The sequence below is a fragment of the Gopherus evgoodei genome, chromosome 4, assembly GCF_007399415.2.
Source record: "Gopherus evgoodei ecotype Sinaloan lineage chromosome 4, rGopEvg1_v1.p, whole genome shotgun sequence".
Classification (NCBI taxonomy): Eukaryota; Metazoa; Chordata; order Testudines; family Testudinidae; genus Gopherus; species Gopherus evgoodei.
Genome location: NC_044325.1, coordinates 121,157,107 through 121,169,731, shown reverse-complemented (window position 1 = coordinate 121,169,731; position 12,625 = coordinate 121,157,107). Strand labels below are relative to the sequence as shown.

General features: G+C 43.7%; 1 protein-coding gene across 3 annotated transcripts in view; it reads right to left on the bottom strand.

Annotated features, from left to right (window-relative positions):
- Positions 1-4,821: 4,821 nt before the first annotated feature.
- Positions 4,822-12,625, bottom strand: part of LOC115650589 (NACHT, LRR and PYD domains-containing protein 3-like) — a 78,944-nt gene continuing 71,140 nt past the window's right edge. For all 3 annotated transcript variants that reach the window (XM_030560769.1, XM_030560771.1, XM_030560770.1), the window contains one exon: positions 4,822-5,435. In XM_030560769.1, the coding sequence (XP_030416629.1) occupies positions 5,336-5,435 (100 nt within the window). In that variant the 3' untranslated portion in view covers positions 4,822-5,335. The remainder of the gene's footprint in view (positions 5,436-12,625) is intronic.

The window sequence follows — 12,625 nt, the reverse complement described above, 5'->3', positions numbered from 1 at the left end:
CCTCCCTGTAAGTATATTTCAGCCAATTTCTGTTGCAGCAAAACTCCAGCTGGTTCTTCAGGGTCACCGGCAGTGCAAATCTGCTTCGTCCTCCTTCATAGATGACCAAATCCCTCCATTCAGCAGTATGTGATCCACTAAACCTTGCAGGATGATTGACTAATAACCTTTTCAATTCATTGACTCATCTGCCCAGTGCAGGGGGCAAAGTATTAGGCTATGGGTGCCATTGATGGCCCTGCACAGTTAAGAAACCTCATTCTCTGAAAACCAAATAATAGTACTGGAACTTTTCTTATGACACCCACCTGTGGTTAAATCAGTGTTCACTGCCTCACAAACCTGCACAGCCACAACCCTGACAGTTGATGGGTCAACCGCAAAGTGGTTTACAATGGACCTATCGCTGTCTGGTGTAGCCAGCATCCACAGGGCAATAGCCATCCACTTCTGCACTGGTGCAGCTTCCCTGAATCAAGTGTTCTGGTGCTGGAGAGTTAGTGCAAGCTAATCAGAGTGCCCCATAAGGTCCATTGCCTCATTCGGCCCAAAACTTGGATCCTACCACACGGTGCTGGTTCTCCTTCACCAGATGTGACAGTCACTAGAAGGACGCACCATGACAATACGGACATTCACATAGCTATACTGTGTGAGCAGAATTGACTTGTCAGTGCCCCACAGGGTCAGCCATCTTCGATATGTCAGAAAATGCTGCCCAAATTCCATCCAGCAGCTTGCTGAGCACCCACTTCACTGCATAACGATTTATCCCTCAGTAAGGAACGGGAGATGAACCAGATCATCATCCAATTGTTCCATGTCTTCTACCCAGTTCTGTAGGAGTAACAATCAGAGAGTGACATGATCAAGAACTGCCATAGGCAAGAGTGCGAAGGTGGAGGACAGTACCAATATCCCACAGCAAAGTGGTTCTTGTAGTGTCTCCCTGTGACACACAGAGCCCTGAGATACCACCCCTGAAATGGCAGGGCTACTGCTGTGCACTTACAGTGGCAATGTGGCCACAGAGATATGCATGTACACAGTGTTATACCTGTTTCCATCAATGCTTAGGTGGGTTCTTGGTCATGAGTATATGATTCACATGGGGGCATAGTCTTATTGTGAGGGAAAAAAGCTCTCACCAACATAAGCTCCAAATCAGACCAGTCACATTAAAAAAAAAAGGACCAATGCTAGTGTGACGTGGTGATTACTCCAGAGGTCACTTTTCCACATAAAGCTGAATCCAAAGCCCAGGGAAAGATTCCCTTTGACTTCAGTGGGCTTCACAGCAGATCCATAAAGCCTATTCCTGCCCCATTGAAGTCAATGGGAGTTTTGCAGTTGACGCCAATGGCTGCAGAATTAGGCCAATAGAGCAGGTGAAATTCCCTAGTAAGGTTTAATACGCTCTTCTCACCAGCTTTGCTCAGATGCAGCTGCCTGCACATGGGGCTGTGCAGGGGAGAATTACCCCTTAATGTGTTAGGATCAATTTCCACCTTGAATTATCCCAGTGCAGCAACTTTGGCTTCTGCAGAAACCATCCTCCACTAGCCCTAAGATCCCAGGTCTTGTCCATGTGGAATGTCTGTGCTTCACTGGAGCTGCATGGATGTAACTGAGGGCAGAATTTGTCTCTTGTGTCACAGCAACCGATTGTCTCCACCCTGGTCTGGTAAGAGAGGAATTAGTGCAGGTAACCTGGCAGTTACTGCAGCATCCATATCTCCATCTCAAATGGATGTAACCATGCACATTCCTGAAGAAAAGTGTAGATCAGAGAAGAGTGTGGTGGAGGCGCAAGAAACAGCTGCTGCTGAGTTTAGTTCCTTAAGTCTAGATGATCCAGGACTGTGGACCCATTTGAGCAGTACCCTGAGGACTTCCTTGTACTGCATGGGCCACAGCAAGTGAAAAACTTCATGTTCCCCAAAGACAATGAAAATAGAAGTTTCCATCCAACACATTACTGGCATGAAATCCCCAATGGTGACAAAGTGGAGAGGCCAGGGCTTATGTACTCAAAAACCCAGAATGCTGCATACTGTTTTGTTGCAAACTCTTCCAGTCTAATGTTCCAGCCCCATTGGGTTCTACACGAACAAAGAACTGGAAAAATTTGGCTAGAAATCTGGCATGCCATGAGAAGGCAGCAAATCACCAGCGAGCATTCCATAGGTGGAAAGAGCTTGAGAAAGGTCACCTTAGATGATCAGCATCAAGAGAAGATTGCATCAGAGTCTCTTTGCTGGCAAAATGTTCTGAAAAGGCTCATTGCCATTGTGGGAATGCTTGCTACCCAAAACCTAGTACTGTGTGGCACTTCAGATCAGCTGTATGTGCCAAACAATGGAAACTTTCTTAAAAAACTGTGGAGCTGATGACTGAGTTTGATGCTGTACTCCAGGAGCATCTAAGAAGAGTCACCACCCAAGAAATGTACACACACTACTACCTTGGGAAAACAATTCAAAATGAGATCATACAGTTACTGGCAACAAAAGTCAAATAGAAGATTCAGGCAGATCTGAAGTTAGCAAGCTATTACTCTATTATTCTGGACTGCACACCTGACATCAGCCATATGGAACAAATGACTTTAATGGTGTGTTTTGTAACAACAACAGAACCTACTGAAAATGTCCCTGCAATGGTGGCTGTCAGAGAGCATTTTCTAGAATTTATTGACATTGATACTACAGGAGCTGGTATGACAAATGTGGTTCTTAAAAAGCTGGAAGATATGAGAAATTCCGATAGCTGACATGAGAGGTCAGGGCTGCGATAATGGTGCCAGCACGAGAGGAAAGAACAGAGGAGTGCAGACATGGATCTGAGAGTTAAACCCTCGAGCTTTTTTTGTCCTATGCAGTTCTCCTTCATTGAACTTGGTGGTGAGTGATGCAGCATCAGCTTCTAGTGAGGCTGCTGAATTTTTTATGTAATTCAAAGCATCTACGTATTTTTCTCTGCATTAACTCATCGATGGCAAATTTTGAAGCAACATCTGGGAACATCCTCTCTGACACTGAAACCACTGAGTGCCACACAATGGGAAAGTCGAGTGGAGGCGATAAAGCCTATCAAACACCAAATTGGGATGCCATAGTTGCCATTATGGAGGATAATACTATGACAGGAACTGTTTATAGGAGAACAGTGGCAGAGGGAAATGGAATCACCAGAAACATACATAACTTCAAATTTCTGTGTGGCTTAGTGTTGTGGCATGACGTACTGTTTGAAATAAATGTTGTAAGCAAGAGACTCCAAGGTGTCGACCTTGATATATCTGGAGCAATGGAACAACTGGACAAAGCAAGGTCATACCTACAGTCTGACCGGGCAGATGAAGAATTCCAAAACGTTCTGAAGAGTGCACAGAAGTTGGCAGAGGAACTTCACATTGAAGCTATTTCCTCACCCATTCGAGAATACAAGAGTCACCGAAGAAGACGACATTTTGATTAGGAGGCACGGGATAATCCCCAGAGACCCCAAACAACAAAATTCAAAGTTAAATTATTTAACCAGGTGCTCAATTGTGCAATACAGTCAGTTGAAGAACGTTTCATGCAGCTCAAGGAACACAGCAGTATATTTGGGATGTTGTATGATATTCCAAAACTCCTCACTATACCCGAAGAAGACGTACACCAGCAATGCAGGGCACTAGAGACAATGTTGACACATGATGACATGTGCGATATTGATGTGAGTGATTTAGGTTATGAACTGAAAGCCCTTTCAAGATATATTTCAGCAGGATCAACTCTAAAGGCTGTTCTGGAATATATGTGCACAAATAAGATGATCACCCTCTTTCCAAATACTTTTGTTGCTCTGCGCATACTTCTAACACTTCCTGTAACAGTTGCCAGTGGAGAATGAAGCTTCTCCAAGCTGAAGCTAACAAAAACACATCTATGCTCCACGATGACACAGGAGAGGCTGGTTGGCCTTTCAACCATCTCAATAGAGCATGAGTTCGCCCAGACTGTGGACCTTGGTTCAAATCTTTGCAACCAAGAAGGCACAGAGAGCATGACTTTGATTATTCAAACAGATAAAAATTCTAATGTTTACTATGTGGACAAGAAAAGTCACATTTGCTGTTCAGACATTTGAAAGTTAAGTGTTACTTAAAATTTTTGAAGAAGACATTTTAAGTTGTTAGTTCTCCTCTATTGGAGTAGGTAGCAGAGCAGTACCATGAGAGGAGCAGAATAGGAAGAAGACAGACTTGAGACCTTTCAAAGTTTTGGCCCAAGCGAGGGGGCATCGTTTGAGCTCCCCGCCTTAGATGCCAAAATGTTGTAGACCAGCCCTGCATAGTCTGTGTGTTTGGGGTATTTTAATCAATGCGTAATAGGGCTTGTGGCTGCGTTGCAGCTGTGAGAGGAAGTGAGTGGCTATAAGGTGAATGTCATCACTTGTGCTGATATATTAGTCGTTCACCAGGTATAACTAGACCAGCAGCATTTCTTTGGGCACATGCAACTGGGTGACTGGCTAGGCCTTAATCATCTCCCTATCTTGCTTTTTTGTTTCCCACTCCCAAATGGGCATTCACGAGCCTTTGTGGTGACCTACAGCACCTTTCTGATAAAGCCATGAGCACCCAGAGAAGGGTAAACAAACCCTCTTTTAGCTGCCCAAACTGTCATTTTGCCTGTGCAAGCTTCTTGACCCTGAGAAAGTGGTCTGAAAAGCATCCCAGAGGACTACCCCTGCCTTGGAGAATTCTTGTGCACAAGAACAGCACAAATTATAGAAAGAAATACAAACTCTGAAGTGCAGCATTAGTCTTGATTCATGATCTTTATTGGACTCCAGCAAAACTGACATAGAAACATCCATCTGGCATAAACAAATGCTGTAGATGGACAAAGAATGTTGACTTAATGGCCAGGGAATTGTGTGAAATTGTGGGAGGGGGATGAGTAGGAGAAGAAACATACAACAAATAATGACTGAGCTATTGGAATAGAATCCACTGGCTCCAAGGATGGTTCTTGGGTCACCCCCCTTCACTGTCCCCCTTCCTTCCTCCTGCTCCATCCTGCAAATCAACTCCCCCATCTAAGGTCAGACCAAGCATGGAGCAAATCCAGCTTCTACTTCTGAGTTTCTTGCCTCAGACAGGAGGGTTGGGCCTGACAACCTCTACTTAGCTCCCTGCCACTGATGCTGAAATATGATGCTGGAGTCCCTGGGGATGGTGGGATCTATAGTAAGTGAGCCAGGTCTTCATCTTTCCCTGGCTGCTGATCCAGCTAGTGGCAGGGCAGCCAGGCCAGAGCTGTGTTGGTGCGCAGGCTCCCACTCAGTCCTTCGGCTGCATCTTTATGATCAAATCAGGTTTTATCTTTTTCACGGCATACAGCTCTGCCTGCATTACTGGAGTTAGACAGTGAAAGTCCACTCTGAGGGGAAAATAAGGAAAGAAAAGGATGTTAAGTTCTCTCTGCAGACATGATGCCTGAGCCCACAGTCCCTGTCAGTGTGTTGCCCACCACTGGGGTCTTTCCCAGCTGTCTGCCAGAGCCTACAGGATCTGTACCAATGTCATTCCCTTGCCTGCTGATCTCACTGTCAGCTGGTGCCTTTCCCTTGGAGAAGGGGAGGAGAAGCATTGGTGCAGTCTGTAGCCTGGCCTGCACCACCACACCCCACTCACCCTGTGAGCTCTGGGCAGGGACAGCAATGTCCTTTCTGCACATAAAGGGCTAGATTGTGCAGCTACTCAGCACTCACAGGGAGCAGGAGCTGCAAAATCCAGCTCACAGTATCTCTCCATGTAAGCAGAATTATCTCAGCTCTCTGCTGCACGGGCATCTCACGCTCCCCTCCCCTCAGTAACTCAGCTCTTGAAGGGGGTGAGTTTTAGCAGCTGTTGTGGTGCTGCACACTGGGCCTGACACTGCTGAAATGCAGGTGAGAGCTCAAAAATATGCCCCAGCTACAGGAAGACAGGAACATTTCACTTACTCTTGTATTTACTATTACAGCCAGTTCAGAAGAATGCAGTTTTTCTGTCTGCAGTGAGTTTGAGAGAGCAAGGGCCAGTGCTCAGTTCAGAGCATGGTGCTCGTGACACTGGTAAACAAGTGCCAGCTCTGGCCAAGGCCATAGGTGTCAGCTAAGAACTGACAAACTCATGGCTGGAAGCCAGATCAGTTGATTGGTACTTTAGTACTGTTCAAAGTAGATGTTAAATGTGTTTAGTGTTTAAACTTCACAAAAAACCTGCAGGATGTTGCATGCTTTGTTTTTACTTATCAGTACCCTGTTATAGCAAATATCTGCACTGTATATACCCCTGTAAGGAAGTAACTCATCAAACAAGAAAGACGTCTTCTGTAATGCAAATGAAGAACTCTAGCAGAAAGTGTTAAATCCTGCGCATTCAAAGCAAGTGGTCATTGTGTGTGAGTTCAAAGTCTCTAAGTGCATTCCTCTTTTCCCACCATGAAGAAAGGAACCTACATCCAGTAAGCTTGGTTTCTGTGAGGAGAAGTTATAAACACGGACTCATGGAAAAATACTTTATTTCTTGACTGTTTGGATTCTAGCAGGGCAGAATCTTTTATTTGTTCTTATTTTTATTCTTATTTTAGTTACCACTAGCCTAAATGGTTCACACCCACACGTGCCTTGATCCTGCTATGTACATCTTCTAAAGTTAAGAACAAAGGAACATAAAAACGGCCATACTGGGTCAGACCAAAGATCCATCTAGCTCAGTATCCTGTCTTCTGATGGCCAGGTGTGCCAGAGGGAATGAACAGAACAGATGATCATCAAGTGATCCATCCCATTGCTTATTCCCAGCTTCTGGCAAACAGAGGCTAGGAACACCATTCCTGCCCATCCTGGCTAATAGCCATTGATGGACCTATCTTCCATGACTCTATCTAGCTCCCTTTTGCACCCCGTTATAGTACCGGCCTCCACAACACCCTCTGGGAAGGAGTTCCAGAGATTGACAGTGCGTTGTGTGAAAAAATACTTTCTTGTGTTTGTTTTAAACCTGCTACCTATTAATTTCATTTGGTGGCCCCTTGTTCTTGTATCATGAGGAGTAAATAACACTTCCTTCCTTACCTTCTCTATACCACTCATGATTTTATAGACCTCAATCATATCTCCCCTTATCCGTCTCTTTTCCAAGCTGAAAAATCTCTCCTCCAATCTCTCCTCATATGGAAGCCGTTCCATACCACTAATCAATTTTGTTGCCCTTTTCTGAACCTTTTCCATCCAATATATCTTTTTTGAGATGGAGCGACCACATCTGCACACAGTATTCAAGATGTGGGCATAGTATGGATTTATATATCGGTATCATGATACTTTCTGTCCTACTATATATCCCTTTCTTAATTATTCCCAGCATTCTGTTTGCTTTTTTGACTATCGCTGCATGTTGAGCAGATGTTTTCAGAGAACTATCCACAATGACTCAAAAATCTCTTGGCAACAGCTAATTTAGACCCCATCATTTTATATGTATAGTCGGGATTATGCCTTCCAATGTGCATTACTTTGCATTTATCAACATTACATTTCATCAGCCATTTTGTTGCCCAGTCACCTAGTTTTGAGAGATCCTTTTGTAGCTCTTCGGAGTCTGCATGGGTCTTAACTATCTTTAGTAATTTTGTATCATTTGCAAATTTTGCCACCTCACTGTTTACCCCTTTTTCCAGATCATTTATGAATATGTTGAATAGGACTGGTCCCAGAACAGACCCATAGGGGACACCACTCTTTACCTTTCTCCATTCTGAAAACTGACTATTTATACACACCCTCTGTTTCTTATCTTTTAACCTGTTATAAATCCATGAGAGCACTTTCCCTCTTATTCTGTGGCAGCTTATTCTGAGTATGAGCTTTTGGTGAGGGACCCTGTCAAAGGCTTTCTGAAAATCTAAGTACACTATATCCACTGGATCCCCTTTGTCCACATGCTTGTTGACCCCCCTCAAAGAATTCTAGTAGATTGGTGAGGCATGATTTCCCTTTACTAAAAGCATGTTGACTCTTCCTCAACAAATTATGTTCAGCTATATGACAATATTATTCTTTATTATAGTTTCAACCAGTTTGCCTGGTACTGCAGTCAGGCTTACAAGCCTGTAATTGCTGGGATCACCTCTGGAGCCCTTTTTAAAAATTGGTGTCACATTAGCTATCCTCCAGTCATCTGGTACAGAAACTGATTTAAATGATAGGCTACAGACTACAGTTAGTAGTTCTGCAATTTCACATTTGAGTTCCTTCAGAACTCTTGGGTGAATATCATCTGGTACTGGTGACTTATTGCTGTTTAATTTATCAATTTGTTCCAAAACCTCCTCTAATGATACCTCAGTGTGGGACAGTTCCTCAGATCTGTCACCTAAAAAGAATGGCTCAGGTTTGGGAATCTCCCTCACATCCTCAGCTGTGAAGACCGATGCAAAGAATTCATTTAGTTTCTCCGCAATGGCCTTATCGTTCTTGAGTGCTCCTTTAGCACCTTGATCATCCAGTGGCCTCACTGGTTGTTTAGCAGGCTTCCTGCTTCTGATGTACTTAAAAAAAATTGCTATTACTTTCTGAGTCTTTGGCTAACTGTTTCTTAAATTCTTTTTTGGCTTTCCTAATTGTATTTTTACACTTAATTTGCCAGAGTTTATGCTCCTTTCTATTTTCCTCACTACCGCTTTTTAACTTCCACTTTTTAAAGGATGCCTTTTTGCCTCTTACTGCTTCTTTTACCTTGTTGTTTAGCCAAGGTGGCTCTTCTTCAGTTCTCTTACAATGTTTTTTTTTAATTTGGGGTATAAGTTTAAGTTGAGCCTATATTATGGTGCCCTTAAAAAGTTTCTATGCAGCTTGCAGAGATTTCACTTTTGGCACTGTACCTTTAATTTCTGTTTAACTAACCTCCTCATTTTTGTGTAGTTCCCCTTTCTGAAATTAAATGCTACAGTCTTGGGCCACTGTGGTGGTTTTCCTGCCACAGGGTTATTACATTTAATTATATTATGGTCACTATTACCAAGCGGTCCACCTATATTCACCTCCTGGACCAGATCCTGTGCTCCACTTAGGACGAAATCAAGAACTGCCTCTCTTCCAGTGGGTTCCAGGACCAGCTGCTCCAAGAAGCAGTCATTTAAGGTGTCAAGAACCTTTATTTCTGCCTCCTGTCCTGAGGTGACGTACTCAGTCAGTATGGGGATAAGTGAAATCCGCATTATTATTATTGAGATTTTTATTTGAATAGCCTCTCTAATCTCCCTGGGCATTTCACAGTCACTATCACCATCCTGGTCAGGTGATCGGTAATATATCCCTACCTATATACTTATTATTAGAGTATGGAATTTCTGTCTTATTATCTATCCCTTTCTTAATAATTCCCAAAATTCTGTTTGCTTTTTTTGATTTCTGCTTCACATTGGGTGGATGTTTTTCAGAGAACTTTCCACAATGACGCCAAGATCTCTCTCTTGAGTGAGACCCCCATCATTTTATATGTTTAGTTAGGATTTGTTTTCCAATATGCATTACTTTCCATTTATAGACACTGAATTTCCCCTGCCATTTTGTTGCCCAGTCACCGAGTTTTGTGAGATCCTTTTGAAGCTCTTTGCGTCTGCTTTGGACTTATTTATCTTGAGCAGTTTTGTATGATCTTTTTCCACCTCACTGTCTACCCCTTTCTCCAGATCATTTATGAATATATTCATCTCTGTTTGTGTTTAATTGTAATGTGATCAATTTGGTTCCCTGTTCTGTGATTAGATGACCTCCATATCTCCCATCTTTTGAAAATATAGACCATAACTCACTTGTACATATATTTTTACTTGCTTTACCCTTGAATAATGCATTTATTTTTCTTGGGGTATGTCTACACAGCAATGTAAGTCTAGGGCTAGTGGGACTTGAGTTAGCAGACCTGTGTCAGAGAACCCTGAATTGAGAATCCACACTGCATTTTAATCCTAAATAAAGAATTTTCTGACCAGTGCTCAAATCTAGGGCTCTGTAGTCCACTCTGCAGTGCACAGACTCAAGACGAAGTAACCCTATCCCAGAGTACTAAGCACATCTTCCCCGCCTCGACTGTCGACACTCTAGCCCTTTTAATGTGTTGCACTGTGGGAAAACTCTATTGCCCTCCCTATTTCCGAACTGTGACAGTGCTGTTGATAGGATTCAGGTGCCCATAAGGACACACGAGCACATCAACTGCATAACTAGCTCCTTTGGCAGCTGTCTCAGTACAATGACTGCAGTTTGTGAAGGCTTTATATTGAACAACCATCTAATGTGAGAATTGGGCTCTGCATCTCTAGGCTGTCACACTGGCAGGAAAATGCCCATGTGCTCCAGTTCTAGGGATAATTAGGATGTCAGTCTCCAGGGCTGTCAAACTATTCTAATAAAACTTTGCCATTCTTCATTTTTAAAACAGGATATTCAATTAAGCTGTTTTTGTTTGTTTGTTATTTTTGTTAGTTTGGTTTTATGTTTGAGAAAAACAAGTTTTTCAGAGGGAAAACGCCCACCCACCCCAAACTGGCTGCTGCCAGTGAAGTTTTATCCCCAGGGCTTGGGGTGCAGTGTACTTCAGCAAACCCCAGGGATCCCTTTTCTGTGCCCCCAAAACACCCTGTGAGGAAGGGATAAGGGATCCCTGGGAGGCTGTGAGGAAGTTTTGGGGCTGATTCCCACCCCACACCCTCACAGTGCACACTGCCTGGGCACCTCTGCATATGAAGCCCAGGAAACTCTGGAGAACTTCTGGGAAAGAGTCAAGCCAGGGCCACATGCGCACAGGAAAGCAATAGAACTCAGACCCTAGGTCCCAGCTTAACACAGGCTCAGACCCTCCAGACTTTCAGGGTCCTGTGTCCCTAGGTTCAAGCCTAAATTAACGCAACACAGGGGGTGTTAGGCTTGAGCCCAGGCTCAAGTTTGGACTTACACTGCTGTGTAGACATACCCTTACTAATAAATCTCTAAACAGCTTACTATAGGATTGGCTGCCAGCTTCTTTGGCGTGAGATCTAGGATGCAAATCAAACTCGGTGAGTAACTAGTCTCTTGGGAGGTGCCCACGCTCCTAAGTCCCCCCATACAGCTTGACAGTCCTGTTCTAAGGAAAGAGATGTGCTAGTGTAACCCACCATACCCAGTGTGGCTCTGTTCCTCTCTAGTGGCTGGACCACATGGAAGCATTGTGCTAAAATCACTAGAGTTTGTAATACTGACATTTCCCCAACCCTGTCCCTGAAAACATGATGAAAGGCAAAAACTAGCAATTTTTCCTTTATTAAAAATGGCCACCATCTCCTCTTACTGCAAATGAGGATGAAAAAAAAAAAGTGTTCCTTAAAAAAAGAGAAAAGAAACCTCTCTGGTTTTTAAGTAGCCAAAAGGAAAATGTGTTCTTTTAAACTCCTGAGTGCTTTTGGTTTAAATTGATTCCAACTCTGCCACCATGTCAGGATTCCCCCCACACACTCTGAACTCTGGGGTACAGATGTGAGGACCTGCATGAAAGACCCCCTAAGCTTCTTTCTACCAGCTTAGGTTAAAACTTCCCCAAGGCACAAATTCCTTTCCTTGTTCGCGGTCGATATGGCTGCCACCACCAAGTGATTTACACAAAAATTCAGCGAAGGGTCACTTGGAATCCCTATCCCCCCAAAATATCCCCCCAAGTCCCTTCACCCCCTTTCCTGGGGAGGCTTCAGAATAATAAACCTACCAATTTCTTTAGCAATGTGAGCACAGACCTGACCCTTTGTCTTCAGGACACTGAAATCAATCAGATTCTTAAAAGAATAACTTTATAAAGAAAAAAATAAAAGAATCACACCAGCAAAATCAGGATGCAAGGTAACTTTACAGGGTAATAAAAAGATGTCGGCAATGGCTACACTGGTGCTTTACAGTGCTGGAACTTTCTCGCTCAGGGGTATGAAAAAAAACACCCTCTTGAGCGCTGCAAGATACAGCGCTGTAAAGCATCAGTATAAAAAGTGCCACAGCGCTGCAAGCTAAACCCCATGAGGATGTGGAGTACGTGCAGCACTGGGAGAGCTCTCTCCCAGCGCTGGCGCTGCAACTACACTCACACTTCAAAGCGCTGCCGTGGCAGCGCTTTGAAGTTTCAAGTGTAGCCATACCCGTAGAACACAGAGGATTTTCCTCTGGCGCAGCTTCACAGTTACAAAAACAAAATTCACAAGCTAAAACAAAAAAGATACCCTAATGCATTTCCTTACCCTACTTATATTTGCAGATGATGTTGTACCTGCTTGGCTTCTCCCTCCATCTGGAGAGGGAGCAACAAGAGAGAAGAACAACAAATCCTCCCACCTTCCCCCTCCCCCCGCAGATTTGAAAGTTTATCTTCTTTCCTCATTGGTCTTTCTGGTCACGTGCCAACTAGGTTATTTGAACTGCCTAACCCCTTACAGGTAAACCAATCTAGTAGAGCTGCCAAGGAGGGATTTTATGCTACTACAATCAAAGGTTGCTACCCTTCCCTCTATATTTATAACAATGGCTGCCATTTCCCTACAGTCCATCTGCTCGTGGAAGT